This window comes from Equus asinus, chromosome 1, assembly GCF_041296235.1.
Source record: "Equus asinus isolate D_3611 breed Donkey chromosome 1, EquAss-T2T_v2, whole genome shotgun sequence".
NCBI lineage: Eukaryota > Metazoa > Chordata > Mammalia > Perissodactyla > Equidae > Equus > Equus asinus.
This window is the reverse complement of record NC_091790.1, coordinates 162,896,258-162,915,977: the sequence shown is the minus strand read 5'-3', so window position 1 is coordinate 162,915,977 and position 19,720 is coordinate 162,896,258. Positions and strand designations below refer to the sequence as shown.

General features: G+C 33.7%; 1 protein-coding gene across 3 annotated transcripts in view; it reads right to left on the bottom strand.

The window, feature by feature from the left end:
* BBS9 (Bardet-Biedl syndrome 9) overlaps nt 1-19,720 on the bottom strand; it is a 428,290-nt gene that overhangs the window by 300,762 nt on the left and 107,808 nt on the right. For all 3 annotated transcript variants that reach the window (XM_014838754.3, XM_014838755.3, XM_070511651.1), the window contains 2 exons: nt 14,902-15,085; nt 14,131-14,260 (listed from right to left, as the gene is read on the bottom strand). In XM_014838754.3, the coding sequence (XP_014694240.1) occupies nt 14,131-14,260; nt 14,902-15,085 (314 nt within the window). The remainder of the gene's footprint in view (nt 1-14,130; nt 14,261-14,901; nt 15,086-19,720) is intronic.

The following is a 19,720-nucleotide window of genomic DNA, read 5'->3' as shown; positions in this document are numbered from 1 at the left end:
TATTTGAATATCATTTGGTTGGTTCAAACGGCTTAAAAATGAGGTTTGCCAAAACTCTAGGTACTGTATTAATTCATTTTCATATCTCTAAAGGTAAAGTAATACTTCTAGTCACAATGGATTCCCTAAACTCAAATGTGACATAATCTTGAAAGAATTTTTCAAAGTGAATATGAGTTTTCATGAAATATATACAAACTGGAAAAAAGATATGTATTTGGGGGAAATAACACAAGAAAGGTGACAACAGTCTCCCTGAAAGCAACACTTAACAACTGTTGCTTGATTTTCCTAAAGTACTTTTAAATTATAGCATCTAAAAATGGGCAAAAGTAACCTGGACAAGAATTATTTTGATGTTAACAGAACTTTATTGAACTTGTCTTCAAATACCAGTTTTTAGACACTAAGTAATTAAGGATGAGAAAAGGAAAAGAGAGTAAAGATGAATAATGGATCCAGAATTACCTTAAGGATGTGACTTTGTTGATTTAAGCATAAAGAATTCACTATCTAAATTCTATGTTAGCAAACAAGTTCTGTTTGATAAAAGTGACAAAATAGCAACAAATAGAATTTATGAGGTCTGCCTTTTAGGTAGGTACCAATAAATAAAAATTATAATATTTCATATTATTTAAAGAGAAATTTATTTTGCTTAGCACCCTATTTTAAATGTTTTTAACTACAAAAATGGTATATTTGCTGAACTGAAATTGGCACAAATAATTATTATTATTTTCTTTAAAGTAATTTTTGTGCAGAAAACAGTAAGGTACATTTCCATTTCTGGCAAAGATACAATAGTCTGGGAAAAAAAGAAGGAATAAAACAAATGCATAGATTTAGTGGATCACATATACTATACCCCCTACTTAAAAAGTAATTCATTTCAATGATACATAAAGAAATCTCTGTGTTTAATTCTAAGTCATGAAAAACTTTCTACACCAACTCAAATAAAGGAAATCTATTCTAGTCTTAGAGTACGTCATTCCTGGGCATTACTTCTATCAAACCACTATGCCATACACACCAAAAAATAAAAGAGCGAATCCTTCAGCACACTGTAACTTTGATTCTTGTAATCTTCTTTCCATAAAACTATGTAATAAGTTCTAAATTTTGCCATTTTTATATGGTGATGCTTTAATGGTTGCAGTAGTTGCAGTGATGTCAGTTACACTAAAGAACAACAGATGGGCTGGAGGGAAGAACAAAGCATTTCCTACCATCTGGAACCCTGCAGAAATTGAAAAAGCAGTGAGATAACTTTTTTAACTCCATTCCTCCATTCCTCCCAGTGCGATTGCGTTTTAATTTTGCTAAACTTTAAGTACTATGGATATTGTTTCCATAGAAACTGTTTCTACTGTCGCTCACAAATACACTAGCCCCGTGCTGCATTCACACACTATGGGCATAGCCGAGGCTTTGGAAAGTACGGAATTTTTTTTCCAACTACAGATCTTAACAGATGTCATATTTTGCCTGTTCCATCATTAACAAAGTTTTTTTTTTAAAGGGGAATGCAGAATTTTTATACTCCTAAATGTTCAAAATTATTGCAAATGAAAAAAAGAATTTTGCAAATGAATATTACAAAAAAAAATTATGCGGTCCAAATCAGAATAATTTTCCTTCCAAGAAAATTTTCTACATGTTCAACTAATATGAACTGTACCTATTCATTTAAAATATGAAGGTAACAGGATGGAATAAGAAGAGGAGAGATATTTGCTTTTGGAAATAAATATAAATGAAAGGTAAAAGGTAGCATTCTGAAATGCTGCATCCAAAAGCAAAAGGTACTATTTTGTTCATTGTATTTTGACTACTAAAATACTAGTAATTTCTAATTTACAAACCATAACTTTTCCTTTAACTAAAAAGAAAAAAGGAATAATTTTCTACAACGCCATTCCTCTTAATTAAAATATTAAGTAATTTATCTTTCATTTTTCATTCACTCCAAAAGATTTACGTTTAAATCTAATACATCTAAGCTATTTTAGATTTGAACGAAAGAGGCTTGGCAGCATCATTATTTTTCCAAAGACTGGAGCTGATTTTGAGAATACCTAAGACGTTCTAAGATATTTAAAGAATAGATCCAGACTCTTCCACCCCTCAGTCTCACACTACGAAAGTAATCACTTTTGTTTTAGGCTTCTGCTTTTTGATTCTTCAGATGTTTACCATTTTAACTCCAAATAACATACTTCTCATTTGGTTGAATATTGGGGAGCACTAATCCAAAAGGGAAGCAATTGTTTTGGAGAAAGAAAAGGTATGAGAGTTTTTGAGTAGAAACAAAGAGTTGGGACTTCTACTTCCAGCAGTATGGTGGACTGAATACTCTGAATGGCCCATCATTCTCCGCTTTTGTCTATTATGGCACTAGCTCACTTATGCTATAATTACTTGTTCACACATTTGATTATGAGCTCAGGCATGTTACTTGATCTTGATCTTTCTATGCCTTAGTTTCATCATCTATAAAACGGGAATGGTAATAATAGTAATAATAATAACTGCTCTTAGAAGGATTAAATAAATTAATAGGTGCAAAGCACTTAGAATACTGTCTGGTGCATAGTAAGTGAGATAAATATTAGCTGTTATTATTATTATTTGGACTCTTGGAAAAGTGTTACGGTGAAAGAACACATTACTAATTAGACAATCAATGTATGCTCTAAAACATCTTCATAATGTGTAAAACATGCTAACTATCTACAAATATTCAAATATTGCCAATCAAAACATTTGAAAATTAAACATGATTTTTTGATGAACTACAAGCCATAAAAGGATAATACATCTTCTTTTCTGCACCAAGCAAAGTTTTTATCTAGCCAAGGTTTATCAAGATTTGAACATAAGTTCTGATTAGAACATAGGCTCTACATTAATGAACTAATGTTCAATAATGGCATTTTGTCATTTTCTACTTATTTAAAACAAAAACACTTTAACTTTGAATTAGTACAGTTTTCCTCTACGGTTTTAAACATTACACACTGAAAACAAAGTATATGGGTACCTGCCTCTTTTTTTTTAGCACGTCAATAAAGCAGGCAGTAACTCTTTTTATTTTACACTTATTTAAACAGTAAACTGCAGTTCAGTTAAGAAGGTGGTAGAGTTTCTTTTTCTACAGGCAGGAAAACCACTGAATACAGATCTCCATTTAGAATATATAGGAACCCTCCTATCTCTTCAGTGGCAGATTCTGTGGATCTCAGAGGTCAGATAATCGAGAGTCAAAGCCCTATTCTACCAGGAAAGATTCAATATACTTACAAGTTTCAAGTTCAAGTTACAAAGGGGACTTAAATGATGACATGATTATTTGACTACATTATATTTTTCAACCTTGTTTTTAGCAGTTTTAGCTAATATTCTGTTCTCTTGAAATGAAAAAAGTACATCATCACTTTCCCATATATGTTTTTTGAAGATGTAGGGAATTAGCAAACATTTCTAAACTATTAAACGTGATACACTAAACACATAAAATGCTTTGAATAAGCTGCTAATGTAGTTCTTTTTAGAATTTAAGATCCTAATGATGTCAGGACAGAGCAGGCAATATATACTGCTGTATTTCTTGCATATCCTTTCAGATAATAACTGACTCTATTTTAATTTTAAGTCATCCAACTTCAGCCTATACAGTAAGGTTTATACATTTACAAACACTCTTTTTTATTTTGGCAATAACCTAGATTCGCACTCCAAAGCTAGTTCTGAAATACAGGCCATATACTCGCTAATAGGGTAAAGGAACTAAGTCCAAGCAAAGTTCTTAGCAGCATATAAACCTAAAATTACCCAAAAAAGCACTTTGTTTCACTTTTACATTCTCCAGTAAGCAAATCAGAAAATGTAATCTTTTTCCTCTGGGAAATAGAGATATGTTAAAAAAAAAAATTTATCTTTGAAACCAGAGTATTTGAAGCGAGGACAAAAGATGTAAAATTGCACATATTTCCATGAAAGATGAAAGCAAGTCACCAACCTGATACAAATGATCTTCAGGACCAAAGGGTCAAGGAGATATGTGCTTAGTAAAAGGCAAAACTCCCCATAACGAGCGAAAAGCAAACACTTTCCTGCTGGCTACAAGTCTATTGAACAACTGACTCCCCTACGGCCCCCAATATCCACTATCAAATTAACTCCCATATCCCTGGGATAGAGAATCAGACTCAAAACACAAAGACACTTTTCCATATAGATTATTTTCTCTGAGACTGAGAGCTTCATTTTCAAGCGAAGTTCACAGTTTCAATGACAGTATGTCTAAAGAAATTTTTCAGTGGAAATAACGTGGTAATAGGGAGAATTCTACCATTAAAACATTTAATTTATAAAACAGAAAAGTACAAACCCATTTAGCATTCTAAGTGCAACTCCTTATTCTTGGCTATCCAGCGTTTCTAAAACCTTTGGCAGGCAAATTAAACAGATTTACTACGGAATGTAACAAAGTCAAACAATCTGGAACTGTAATTACTATTAAACTTTTCATGAGAATGGAGGATGCTGTGTTTTCCATTGCATAAAAAATAAAATGATAATGAAAACATGAGACCAAGGAGAAGATTTCTAACTTTCATAAGGAGAGTTTTTCTGAGGGTTATAACCTCAACTGACAAATAACAATAAAGATATAGCTTTTTAGCTTATTTATAAGATTACTGTAAGTCTTTTTCATGTGAATAAAACACTTATCAAAGAAGTGATATAGCAGTTTATAAAAGCAGCATACCAAATGACAGGCCATATGTCAAAAAGGGCTTAGCCACATGGCTATACGGACATTACAAGCACAAATCGTATTCAATCAATATAAAACCCAATCAATACAAAATCTAAAGATCACCTCATTAAAGATCTTGACCTCACACAATGGAAATATATGCACACAAGTAATGATGACCATCAAAAATAATGCAATTCATTTTATCCCAAAAGAGCTTCAATAGAATTGACACAAATAATTTGTCCAAATCATGGTTACTGAGGTACCAGCAAGAAGAGAAAGAAAAAACACACCAAGTATGATAAATTCTGTTCTTCCTTGCCCCACAACTTACGTTAAATTATAATCTACTGTGTTGCATTAGGAGGCCCACCAAGCCCCAAACTGAAGACCCCCTTTTCTGGGAGGGGCTCTCTCACCCTATTTAACATTTCTGTTTAAAAACTCAATTACGCCACTTAAGTCACAGTACATTTCTTTAAAACTGATTTATTACTATCAATACAGAAGATATTTTTTACTTCCCAAATAGAATGAAAAGGCAAAACAAAACAAAAAATGGAGAAAGGAGCTGGACTTCTCAGGAAAAATAACGGTGAAAACACTACAACTCACTAAGCTTAAACACAGTAAAATGAGTTTAATTAAGCTTCACTTACTCACTGCTCCAAAAGCATCAGTTACAACTAAAAATACAATTTCTAAAAAATCACCACAACACTATCAATATTACATTATGATGGGGAGAAGGCAAAGGTAAGAAAACAATCCTTCTAATGTCAAAACTCACTATGTCAAAGTTCATGAAAGTATGCAAATTCTTTCACTGAACTAGAATTTAACTATAAAGAATACTATACAAAATAAGGCCAAATATTAATTTGGCAGGAAGAACAGTAGGATTACTAAAGACAGGAATATTTTCTGTGTAAAATCAAGAGCTCAGCCACCATTCAAGGCCCATATCTTTATAAAAAGATTTTTAAATTTTTCTCAAAAAAAATATATTACTCAATCTCCAACTTGAACAGAAATTATATTTGGAAATTAAAAGGCAGAACTGCAAAAAAAGCCAATTTTTCCAAAAGAAATCCTAAATTCTGTACTATTCCAATCCAATTCCCAATTAGATTTTTCTCTCCAATTTAATAATATGATCCCAAGGCTCTTCTGAAATGTTCAATTCAATACGGCAATAGCCCTCAATGCAATCTCGCCAAAAGCTAACTAAAACAGCCATGCAGGAATCGAAAACTGCAAAAAGACAAAGAGACAGGCACAAAAATCATTGGAAAAAGGGAGAAAGGGAGGAGGAGAGAGAGGAAAATAATCCCATAAATTGTAAATCCAGAACCTAAAAAAAATTTAGACTAATTATCAGGCAGATGAAACCAAAAACGCAGCTTTAGCTCATCCCACATCCCAGCTTCACTTCATAGAGACTACTTGAACAAAGGCAGGAAGATGTTTGCTTCTTCCCTAATCTCAATCCCTGTCCCAATCTGGTTCAGAAACCCAGGTTCTACACAAACCACAAAACTACGCAGACATCTTTTACTATCTCAAATCTGACCCATGATGGAAGCAATGTATTCTATCCCTATCCATCTGAACCTTTCCCACCTCTACAACTGGCCTTGGCCCCTCTACACTATCTATCTATATCCACACAGAGGTAACAAATTCTATAAAACAACTGGCCAAGTAAATGACACAAATGAATAGTAGCACATTCTATGCTCAGAGATAGAGCCCCAAAATAAACACTATAAACATGTTTCAGAGTAAGATGTACTCTGTACAAGTGCATCATGGGAACTGTAGGCTGCCATGTACTATGTTGGTTAATAATACCAAAGATGCAGGAGGTGGGAGGCATATGGGAGGAAAAAAGGTATCATCTCAGTAGACTAAAAAAGTCTCTACTGGTTGACATAGAAAAGAGCAAAACTAAGCCTGTGGAAGTTCAAACCAGTGATGTAGAACAGAAAATTCAGACACTCTCCCAGAAAAAGGAAAAAAAAAAATGACAAAGAAATGAAAATTATGAGGAGGAAGACACAGATAACGGGGAACAGAAAATAAACAGCCACCCAGAAGACAACAGTTTCCCTGAAGGATGGACTGTATCAAACAGAGTTGAAGCAATAATCAAAGGTATAACATAAGGAAGCTTTCTTCAGCAGCCAAACAAATGGTTTAAACAGATTAAATTCATTACACTCCCAGTTAAATCAAGGAAAGCAATATCATACAAATACATGATGGCAAACGTGGCATTTACAGAGAAAATGAAAAACATTCTTATTAAGCAACTAGACATAAAGAACTGGTTATTTACAACAGAACAAAAGTCAAGTTGTCCATAATTCTCTCCCCAGCAAACAAACATCAAATAGTAAAGAAATGACTTCCAGTCAAAGACGGCAAAGTGAAACTCTTCAAAACTCACCCAAAACAGTAGAAAGTATGACAATAACAACCAACCCCCCGACTTAAAAAAGGGAAATTGAACAAGGAAGTGAGCATAATCTCTATCAACAAACTTTGAGGCACATCTTTTCCTACGAAACATTTTAAATTTTGGACCACAATAAGATAGGATGCCAAGAGCTGACACATGCTACTCAGATCTCAACCAAAACAGAGTCAGCTTCTAGACCAGCATGATGAGATCTAAGAGCATAGGTGGGACTCAGGGGATACAACATCAGAAAACCACAGTGGAAGCAAAAGATGCATGTATCAATCAGTTAGCTTCCTAATCAATGAAGATAAGAGGACAAGCAGCAGCCACTGATTCTTAGCACCAAGGGCCTGTGACTAGGGATAGAGAGGGACTTCTGTTACACTCACCAGCCTCTTAAACCCTGAAAACTGAGTATGATGAGCTCCCAGAGCAAAGGGGAAAATAAACACAGTGAGAGGGTGAAAAGACTCAGCTGGTCCGAGCTTATTACTCTCTCCCATCACTTCCCACATGATTCTTCAGCAAATTGTTATCACCATTTTTCAAATGAGCAATAATTGCAAAGTAATTAACAGAGGACCTATGTGTAAAAATTACAAATAAAGTAAAAGATGTAGAGATGAGGGAGATAGGACCATAAGCAAAAGGCAGAAAACATCTATACCAAGAACTTGCTAAGGAAACAAAAGAAGAAATCAGACAAATAGTTACCACTGTATCAACAAAATGAAAGAAACACAATTTTTCTTTGTTTGAAAAGTTCAAACAAAAGCTACAGGGATGAAGGTCACATTAGAAGCAATAAAAAGAAAAAACAGAATAAACTAAAGAGAAACCCAAGGACAAGAGAGACATGGGGGAGAAATCACACAAATAAAAATAGGAAGAAAAAATACATACATATAATCAATCAAGAGATGCTAGATTTGGAAGATGATGGATGTAGAGCCAACATTTATAATAATAATATTGATCAAAAAAACTAAACTAGTAGAGCAGAACCAGTATTCAAAGGTATAGTGGAAGAAAACTTTCCTGAAATGAATAAAAACCTGAATCTATCAAATCTCACTTTGCCCCAGAACAAACTGATACAGAACTAATCAATTGTTAGATAATGTTAATGAATACTAATGTTAGTCCTGTAAGGATTAAACAAATAAATCAAATATGAGCATCCAGGCAGAAAAAGTAATTCATTCAATAAGAAGTTTAAAAAAAAATTTAAGCCAGTCTCAGACTTCTCCACAGCAACTGTCAACACCAAAAGAAATGTCCAAAATTCTGACAGAAGCTAAGATAACCTTCAAGTATAAAAGCAATAAACAATTCTCAAGAATGCAAGAAGACTTATAAGGCTTTCCTCAAAAAATACTGGATGATTAAATTCAACTAACCAAGAAGTGAATCAAGATAATTCAGGAATAATAAAAGAATTGGTGGTGAGCCGTGAGTTGATTTAGATACATGGATAGGATGAAAAGGACTCTGAAAATTGTGATTACTAAAATGTATGTAAATGTTTTAAACTTTGACAAAATAAATAATAATAAGATACCAACAATATCAGGCAAGAAGAGAGGAAGAAGGCATAAGTATGCCGCTTTCTTTATTTTTCATAAGAGGGAGTCAAGGGACACTGCCAAAAAGTGAAATGCAGTTTTAAAAAACTGAAAATATCAATCTGTTACTTTTTTTCTTTTCCTGTTTAGAGGGCTCTTTTAGAAACTAAAATATACTGTTGTGAATAAACATTTATGTAAAATTCATTTATTCCTCCCATTTTATCTGTTTCTTTTTTCTGTTAGAATATAAGGCAATAAAATTATATTTAAAAAACATTTGATCCTGTTTTGTAAATTTTACTCTATGTCTATACTTGCATATGTGTAGACAAAAATATCAGGCTTGATGTTTGATAGCTGCTAACAAATGTTAATTCTGGATGGTAAGATTGAGGTAACTTTGGTGGAAGAATTGTTAGTTTTATTTTTTGTTTTCTTACTTGTACCTTTAAATAATGCTTGAGTTTTAAATAATTCAGCTCTATACTTTTTACAAAAATCACAGTTACTCTTTTCCACCAAAGTTATTTATAAAAAATATAAAGGAGCAACATCAATAAAATTTGAGGGAAAAATGTGGCAATACACTTTTACAACACCTTAAACCATTCCTTGGAACATTAAATCAGCCTATTGAGAGGGGAAGCAAAATTAATAAGTTAAAAAATTGTAATCCATGATATAAAAAGAAAAGCAATCTTCAACAGATAAAGAAAAAAATTAAAATTACTATAGGTCTAGATAAAAAGTGAATACAAATTTTAAAACAGTCTGGAAAAAGGCATTAGAAGGGTTTAACAATAATAATTTATAGCTAAAACTTTATGTTACTGTAGCAAAGAACAAACAGTAAGAAAGTGTGTGTGGGTGTGTGGAGATGAATATGTATTAGAACAAGCACATGTACACACCCACGTCTGTGTATGACGGTGGTGGAGGGAATGGGGAAATAGGAAAAGAGAAAGAAGTGTATTAAACACCATGACTATCATGGAGAGAAAGATTCACTTCATTTTTGGGTTATGGCAACACTGAAAAGTAAACACTAATAGAAACAAAGAAGAGATATGTATGTGTGTGTACCACTCAAGACATGGGAGAATCCAAGTACAAAGAAACCTCAACTCACATACAAAAGACGGAAACCAAAGGAAATAGTATCACAAGTAGAGAATGCCATACAAGATGAAAAATGACCAAATATATTGATTGTAACAATTGTAAGTGGGTTAATTAAAGGACAACGGTCTTCAAAATGGTTTGAAAAACCCAATCAAATTCTGTTTACAAGAGATACATTCAAAATAAAGTTATAAGTTAAAGAACCATAGACAATAGCATACCAATAGTTAATAACAACGTGAACTCAAAGCAAACAAAACAAAGAAGCAAACAAAAAAATATTAATTTTTAATTAAAACAAATTTTAAATTTAAAACAAAATTTTTAAAACTCACCAAAACAAATAAAATAACTATCATAAACATCAGCTGAATACATAGAACTAGAATATATAAACCAAAAATGCTTAGATATTCGACAAAAAATTGATAGAAAAATATAGTAATGAAAGACTAACATTGCAGTCCTGCACTGTAACAGATTAATAGAGAAAAATATGAATAAGAATGCAGAAGCTCTGAAAAATCAGAATTTATGCTTTACCCTAATTCCAGGAATATTTACAAATTTTATGTAGCATTATTAAGCCACAAAGAAAATCCTTAAAAATATAACATAGCAAAAAGTGTATATATAAGTCGATATTCTTTTTCTACAAAGCATAGGAAAAAAAAGATGACAAATTAACAGCAAAAGTTAAAACCAAAAAAGAAAAAGTCACTTTGAAATTTAAAAACTCTCCTAATAAATTTGTTCTCAAAGAAATAATATCCGTCTGTTTACGAGTCTCAATTTTGTCATATTTTAAAAAGGTTTTTCAACTAAAAACTCTTATAAGGTCTTTCTAGACACTCCTCCTCCTGACACACACAAAGCACAATGATTTTTATGTTTTTACCACGATATACCAAATGTTCAGCCATCCTGGTGGTCTAGTGGTTAAGATTCGGGACTCTCACCACAGTGCCCCAGGGTTCATCTTCCTGGTCAGGGAAACACATCACCCATCTGTCAGCTGCAGGGTCACCCTCAGGGGACAGGTTTCAGTGGAGCTCCCAGACTAGGAAGAAGGACCTAGCCACCAATTGTCAAAAAATTGGCCACGAAAACCCTATGAAGAGCTGCAGAGCACGGTCTGATACGGATACAAAAAGACCAGGCAGGGTTCTGATCTGCTGTACAGATGGTCACCAGGGGTTGGAATCGACTCCACGGGTGCTAACAGCAAACCACATGTTGAGCTGACTGATCAATCAGTGTGATATGCAAAAGTAGAAAAGGTCCCTACTTTAAAGGAGTGCACTGGGGAGAAGTCACCAACAAAATATAAGAAGAAAGAGACCAGTGTAGTTGTAGAGACGGAAGGCTTTCTTACGTGACTTGTTAGGACCCTAAGATAGAAGAAATTTGAAAATCTAGAGAAGAAATGGGGGAAATATTCTGGTCAAGAATACCATATCAATGAAGGCTAAAGAATAAAATGTTAAATACTGAAGTTATAATAAGTTACTGTAGTGGATATAGCCTAGGAAGAAAAACACTGAAGTACTAGACCAAATTGTTTATATTAAAAAATGAGCTGCAATAAGATTTTAAAGCGCTATGGCTGTGGCTGCCAGCTAAAGTTTGGAAAGGTCCTCATCTCTAATGTTCATTCCACTTATGGGTATATTTCATACCTCTAGAGAGAATAATGTTACCGATAAATGATGATCTTTATTTGCCATTTGGGAAACTGGCCACAGCAGAGGTAAGATACTCGGCAGACTTCCATAGCTACTTCATGAAATAAGAGGAAAACAGTAATAGCTAAGAATTTAAAGAACATTGTCACATTCAGGCTCTTCTGATTCTGTAACTTTTATTGTATTTATTTCATATTCCCATAGTCTAACCCACAAAATTTAAAATAAACTAAAAGAACACTATCTAATCAAGAATGCCATTTACCCTGAAAAGAAAGAAAGAAACAGACAGATTTAGAATTGCTTTATAATAAACAAGGTAGAAAGGACTAGGACTGCCAAGTAGATGGGAGTGGGAGGAAATAAAGCATCTTAGTTTCTGAGCAAAACGCTGTTATTAAGTATAATTGCATCAACTTGATCCAAATCCAATATTTCTTATTCATTGAAAAGAAGCATATTAAAATAGCAGCAATTTCCTTTACAAATAAACACATTCAGCCAAGGAAGTTTCTACCAAAAAAGTTTAACTCTAAAAGTAATAAAAAACAGAAGCGAAATTATTTCAGTGCTTCTAATTTCAAATAATAACTTCTAAATATAAATATGCTACAGCTAAGTCAGTAATAATCACTGTATCACTGTTAAAATTCTACTAAATACTGCAATGAAATTCTTTTAAACAGTCTAACCCTATATTTTTATGTTAAAGTATATAAAATAAGAAAAGTCTTCCATTAAATAATAACAATTTATTGCTCTACATTAATTAACTGTGGAAAACACTAATGGCAATATTTGCATTTAATTGTTTATAATCATGATCTTGAAAATCTATGAGAAATAGGAAGCTTCCCTCACAAGCACCTAAGTTTAGATGTGACAGGCTACTTTTGAATTTAAGTATCTTGATGCATACTATACGGAAATTCGGTTTTATAATAATTTCAGTTACTGTTGGACTCATGACTTGAAAGTTGCATCTGGACCAGAAACTATAAATTAACCATAAATATCTGCTGCGAAGCCATATCTTTGAGCCTCCCTGAGTACAGTGACTCTTGAAATAGGCACATTCCTTGTAAATAATTTACGTGTAAGGTAACTATTTCAACTAAATGTTCTCAACAAGTTCTTTCTATCCATCACTCTCCCATGCCCCACATACACACAAAAACCACAATGACTTTTTAGCATTTAAAGATACTGTTTCCTGAGGGGTGTGAAGACTCTAAGCCAAGATGGGCTGCACACCTACCAGTGTAGATCTGTCTTCTTGCACCTGAGCTGTCACTTGGGGGGCCAAAGAGAACAGCACTTGGATGGATATATGGACTGCTGCGAGAATTACTCTTGCAAAAGAGAAATATTTAATGTTGCCCTGCTGGCAAGATGTTTTTCCTGTTCTAAATCCTTCTAAGTAAATCTGATGCAAAATGTCTGGTGATTCTGAGTGTTTCATTGAACTTAAGAGACCATCTGTTGGACATTGCAAAAGCCAAACTCAAAATTTCAAATTTTTCTTCAGATACAAAATAACTATAACTTGTGTTAAGTGCATAACAATTACATGATGGTATTTTCTCATAAAACATTAGAAAGCAACTTCTTTTAAAAATATTCAATGTTTTCAAAACACTGTTTCCATTTTTCCAATATTCAGGCTTTAGATTAACCCTTAACACAAACATGAACATCCTTCATTGAGCTCCAACGATATTTCACACTCGACCTCTTAAATTGGGAGATTAGTCATATTGATCAGATACTATAGGTGTCACTGAAGAATCCTACATATGGCTTTTAAATGTGTAATAAAATGATCTAAATGAGAACAACTGAATAGATCTGGGAATCTATGAAGCTTTATAGAAAGTTGTGCTTCTATACATTTACTGAGATTTTCAATTCCTAAACATAATCTAAGATGCAAAAGAGTTTGCCAGGATCTTGCCTTTTATACTGATAACCTAGAAAAATTACACACACTTAGATGTCTCATTTCTCTCATTTTTTATAAATTTCATAAATTTAATGTTGACATATACTTTGTCTTTCATTTTAAATGCAAAGTGGCCCCATTTAAAATCTAAACTGTCTAAAAACACATAATCACTAGAATTCTGCATCACTTGACATAATAAAGTTTAAAACAAGTTCTGAAGTGTAATATTCTCACAGCCTATTAATAAATGATCTGTAATTGGAACCCATCAAAAGCTTGAAGAAATCCTTTTCTATTTTAAGGAAAATAATCTATCAAGCAAACCATTTTCTTGAAATCTTCAATATACAAAAGATATCTTGCTAGAATGAAAATGATTAATGAGGCTAATTAAGGCTTTTTTATATCCTTCTTTTTCAATAAAGTTATATGTTATTTCTATTGTTGACATTCATACTACAATGTCACTTGTCATTTTCTAGTAAAATCCCTTGTCATTTTTTCATAAAACTTCTAGAAAATTCCTTGACTGAGATCCTCTAAAAAAAACTATGTTAAATTAAATCACTTACTGCAAACAGCCCACTCTTACTGCTACAGGAACATGGGGAAGTTGAGTGGCCCACTTCAGTGTCACATCCTGATAAATATGCAACATGTTATTATGGTTTCCAATCAAAGTATTTATTGTTCCTTCAGAAACTGTAGGTTAAAGATAAAGAGAATAATAAGAAAACAGTTATTTGCAACAGTGTATTATACCTCTTTTAGGATATTAATGATACAAACTAATACTCATAGCTTTATCTTAACACATAAAGATTTTAATAAAATATTATTTTTCAACTTTAAGCTACCAATATCAAAAAGAACAAGAATCATTTTACAGAGTTGGAAACTGTAACTAGAGAGTAGCCAACATTTTTTCAATTCATTTAGAAAGCATGAATTTCATTCACATTTAACACATTTAAGCTAGTGAGCTTAAGCATTCACTACAGATAAGTCATTCTATTAGACATTACTATGCTCCATTCTGCTTGTAAAAGAGTCTCATGTTCTCTTGGAAGCATCCTGAACAGCCACATTACAGAAAGCATTAATGTCTACTGGAGGCCAATTCTACTAGTCATTTTGTACAAAGTAAAATGACTGACAAAACCAAATGTGTGATTTATATCAAACTTCTATTCAAACTTTGCAAGTTAAAGTTTCCACGACATGTTCACTATAAAACTATTTTCCTAGATTTTTAAAATATATTTGTGTGAATGTGGCTTTTTCAGATGTATATAACGTAGCCTTGACATATGGGAAAGATAAAAGAAAATCTGTCTACACACCTGAGCAATATGGGAGAAAACAACTTGGGCTACAATCAAGTTTCTTCATGAATCGAATTTGCCCATTATCCTTAAGGCAAAAAAAGTTTCTTTCACCAAGAACAAAAACAGATGATGCTGACTGATTGAAAGAGACAATACATATATCAAGGGCTTGCTCGCCAATATTTAGAGTCCAATCCACCTGCAAAGCAAAACCTCAGATCAATTTAGTAGCTAAAAACAGAACATTTCAGTCATTTTCATAACGATACAATTAAGAAACTGCTTTGTGATAAAGCAGACATAAAGTTTGGCTAATCTTCATTCACTTTTTTTTTTTTGGCTATGACCGTATTTCTGATATTTTATAGACTCTTAGCAGATTTTGCCTCATCTTTTACCAGATGATAATAGCTATTCAGTGGTTCAACAATACTCATAACAAATTTAAACAAGGACGTAAAAGATCGGTACATTGAAAACTATAAAACATTGATGAAAGAAATTGAAGACACAAATAAACGGAAAAGATATACTGGGTTCATGAATTGGAAGAAATAACATTGTTAAAATGTCCATACTACTCAAAGTGATCTACAGATTCAAATGCCTATCCAAATCCCAATGGCATTTTTCAGAGAAATAGAAAAACAATCCTAAAATTTGTATGTAACCATAAAAGATCCCAGATAGCCAAAGCAATTTTGAGTAAACAGAAAAAGGCTGGAGACATCACACTACCTGATTTCAAAATATATTACAAGCTATAGTAATCAAAACAGCATAGTAGTGGCATCAAAACAGACATATACACCAATAGAACAGAATAGAGAGCCCAGAAATAAATCCACACATTTATAGTCAATTGATCTTTGACAAAGGTACCAAGAACACACAATGGGGAAAGGACTCTTCAACAAATGCTATTGAGGAAACTGGATATCCACATGCAGAAGAGTGAAATTGGACTCTTATCTCACACCATATACAAAAATCAACTCAAAATGGATTAAAGACTTAAAATAAGACCTGAAACTGTAAAACTACTAGGAGAAAACACAAGGAAAAGCTTCTTGACATTGGTACGGGAAATGATTTTTTTGGATATGATCCCAAAGCACCGGCAACAAAAGAAAAAATAGACAAATAGGATTGCATCAAACTAAAAAGCTTCTGTGCAGCAAAGGAAATAATCAACAGAGTGAAGAGACAATCTATGGAATGGGAGACAATACTTGCAAACCATATATTCAATAAAAGGTTAATATCCAAAAATACATAAGGAACTCAAACAACACAATAGCAAGAAAATGAACAATCCAATTGAAAAATGGGCAAAAGACCTGAACAGACATTTCTCAAAAGAAGATATAACAATGGTCAATAGGTATATGAAAAATTGCTCAACAACACTAATCAAAAGGGAAATGCAAATCAAACCACCGTGAGATATGATCTCATACCTGTTAGAAAGGCTATTATCAAAAAGACAAGAGGTGGTAAACGCTCGCAAGGATGTGGAGAAAAGGGAACCCTTGTGCTTGTTGGTGAGAATGTAAACCAGTACAGCCACTATGGAAAACAGTATGGAGGTTCCTCAAAAAATTAAAAATAGAAATACTATCTGATCCAGAAATCCCACTTCTGGGTATTTATCCAAAGGAACTGAAATCAGTATCTTGAAGAATTAGCTGCACTCTCCTATTCATTGCAGCATTATTCACAATAGCCAAGATATGGAATCAACCTAAGTGTCCATCAATGCATGAATGGATAAAGAAAATGTGGTACATACATACAAAGGAATATTATTTAGCCTTAAAAAAAGAAGTTAATTCTGCCATTTGTAACAGCATGGATGAACTTGGAGAACATTATGCTAAGTAAAATAAGCCAGGCACAGAGACAAATGCTGCATGATCTCATATGTGGAATCTAAAAAAGTCAAACTCATAGAAGCAGAGAGTAAATGGTGGTTGCCAGGGTCTGGGGGATGGGGGAACTGGGGAGATACTGGTCAAAGGGTACAAAGTTTCAGATAAGCAGGATGAATGAGTTCTGGAGATCTAATGTACAGTATGGTGACGATAGTTATAAAACCGTGCTGTATACTTGAAATTTAAGAGAGTAGATCTTAAATGTTTTTACCACAAGAAAAATAACTATATGAGGTGATAGATATGTTAATTACCTTGATTTTGGTAATCATTTCATGATCTATATTTATATCAAAATATCATATTGTACACCATAAATATAAACAGTTTTTACTTCTCACTTATACCTCAATAAAGCTGGAGGGGGAAAAAAGGGGTAGAGGAGAGGGTGGGAGAATACCCCATGTAAAGTGAGCTACTTGTACAAAAGTTCCAGGAGAAGGAGACACCATGCTCGTTAAAAAATTTATATATATATATATATATATACTCATAATGAAGTTACCTGCTTCACTGAAAAATTTCCATAAGAAATCTATTGTGTTTACTTCACAAATCAAATGTAATAATCAGTAGTACAGACAGGATCCTCTACACATAGGAACTACTCCAGGGTACTCATCTCTGGAACATGGTCAATGTTTAATAAATGCTCCTTAAAATAATGAAAGAATGAATGTAAAATGGGCATGTAAAAGAATAGTTCTTCAGAATTCAGCTCCAAAGCAATTAATATTTCCAAATCAAGAAAATGAAAAAGAGCAAGGTATACTATTTTGAAAATCATTGGCTGACAGGCATATATTGTATATGGCAATGACAGTGAGATAGCTGCCCAAAAATATCTAGACAAAGAGGAAATAAAACTGCCCTCAAAGTTAGACTATAGTCAACATATAATGGGTCACAAAAGAGATATGAAAAGTCACATTAAAGATACAGATGGATTTCTGGCCATCAAGACATGATTTAGGTATTAATCTATCTACTTGAGGTATTAAAATATCTGAAGTAGGTATGAAACATAAGTGGGGCTGGTCAGAGAGACAAATATTGTCAATGTGTATATAAGAACAATCTGGAGAAGGGAGACAGCATAGTAAATATAGGTGAATGCATCATTGTCTTAATCTGAATTAGAATTTAACCCAAGAAATCATTTTATTACCATTTAGTTCAAGTGTAGCTTATCTAGAAAAGATTCCACTAGACCAAGACATGAATATTAGCCCCTGGCAGTTACATTTCTCATTACATTTTATAGGCTCCCATTCTAGCATTATATATGTGTCTGTAACTTGGACTGATGTGCCCCTGACTCAGAGATGACAATTCATTCAGAGAGGACAGGCAAATCAAGTCTCTGAGGCCACAGGCTGAGATCCAGCTGGCAAATACTTTGAATTCACTAGGTACTGAGTTCCACTCTCTGTGACCTCTCATCATGGAAATACACCACATTCTGAATTAATGAGTCTCAAAAAACACGGAAGTTTACTAAGAACAAAAATAAAAAAATTCTTCCACTTCCAGCCAAGATGAAGTAATAGGAAAAGAATTTACCATCCCATCTGAAACAATCATAACATGGACAAAATACACAAAACAATAGTTTGCAAGGCACTGGACATCAGACAACAAAGGAGAGCAATCCCTTAAAGACAGAAAGCAAATGAGGCAAGTGGTAGGATTGCTGCAGCCATGAGAGAGTTTTCAGGCTGTGGCATAGCGAGGGGGAACCCAGGTGGAGTCCAGCAGACTCCCTGAGTTGAGAAGATGGAAGCTGAGAGTGCAGAGAAAGCAAGGCAGTTAGAGTTTGCAGGACAGTATACCACAGAGGAGAGAGCAGCACAGGGACAAAACTCTGAGATCTGCAAAGAATCCTCCCAAATAATTTAGCAGAATACTTATCAGCACATTCATGTAAGGAAACCACCCAAGGCCAGGGAAAGAATCACCCAAAAGGATTAGAGGTAACAGTGCTCAGCATTCACACAGAGCCTGGAATACTGCCTACACCTGCCAGTCAGACCGGAACACCTCATAATTCAAAGGGAACTGGGGAGAGCACTCAGAAGGGTCTTGCCTCAGAAGCAGAGAATAAGTAGCCTGAATGAGCACTGCTCTGGTCCCACCTAAGAAGTCTTAAAAGCCACCCAAAAGGATCCCAAGTAACTTAACTGCATCCCAGCATAAGCACAAGAACAGTTACAGAACTTCAAAAATATCTAGCACCCAACAAAGTAAAATTGACTATATCTGGCATCTAATAAAAATTACTGGGCATGTAAAGAAACAGGAAAATGTGATCCACAATAATGAGATAAATAAATCAAGTGAAACTGACTCAAAACTGATACAGATGTTAGAATTCAAAAACAAAGGCATTAAAACAATTACTATAACTGTATTCTACATCTTCAAACAGTTAAGTAGAGACATGGAAGACACAAAAAACATTGAACTTTAGAAATGGAAACTATACCAGATGGGAATTAATACCAGATCAGACATTGCAGAAAAAAGATTACTGACCTTGAAAACATAGCAGTAGAAATTACTCAAAATGAAGTAGAGAGAAAAGAATTTTTAACAAATGAAAAGAAGAACCAACCCCATGGCCGAGTGGTTAAGTTCACATGCTCTACTTTGGCGGGTTTCACCAGTTTGGATCCTGGGCATGGACATGGCACTGCTTGTCAGGCCATGCTTAGGTGGCGTCCCACATAGCACAACCAGAAGGACCTACAACTAGAATACACAGCTAGGTACGGGGGGCTTTGGGGAGAAGAAGAAGAAGAAAAAGAAAGACTGGCAACAGATGTCAGCTCAGGTGCCAATCTTTACAAAACGAAAAAGAAAAGAAAATCTGGGAGCTGTGAGACAACTTCAAGTAGCCT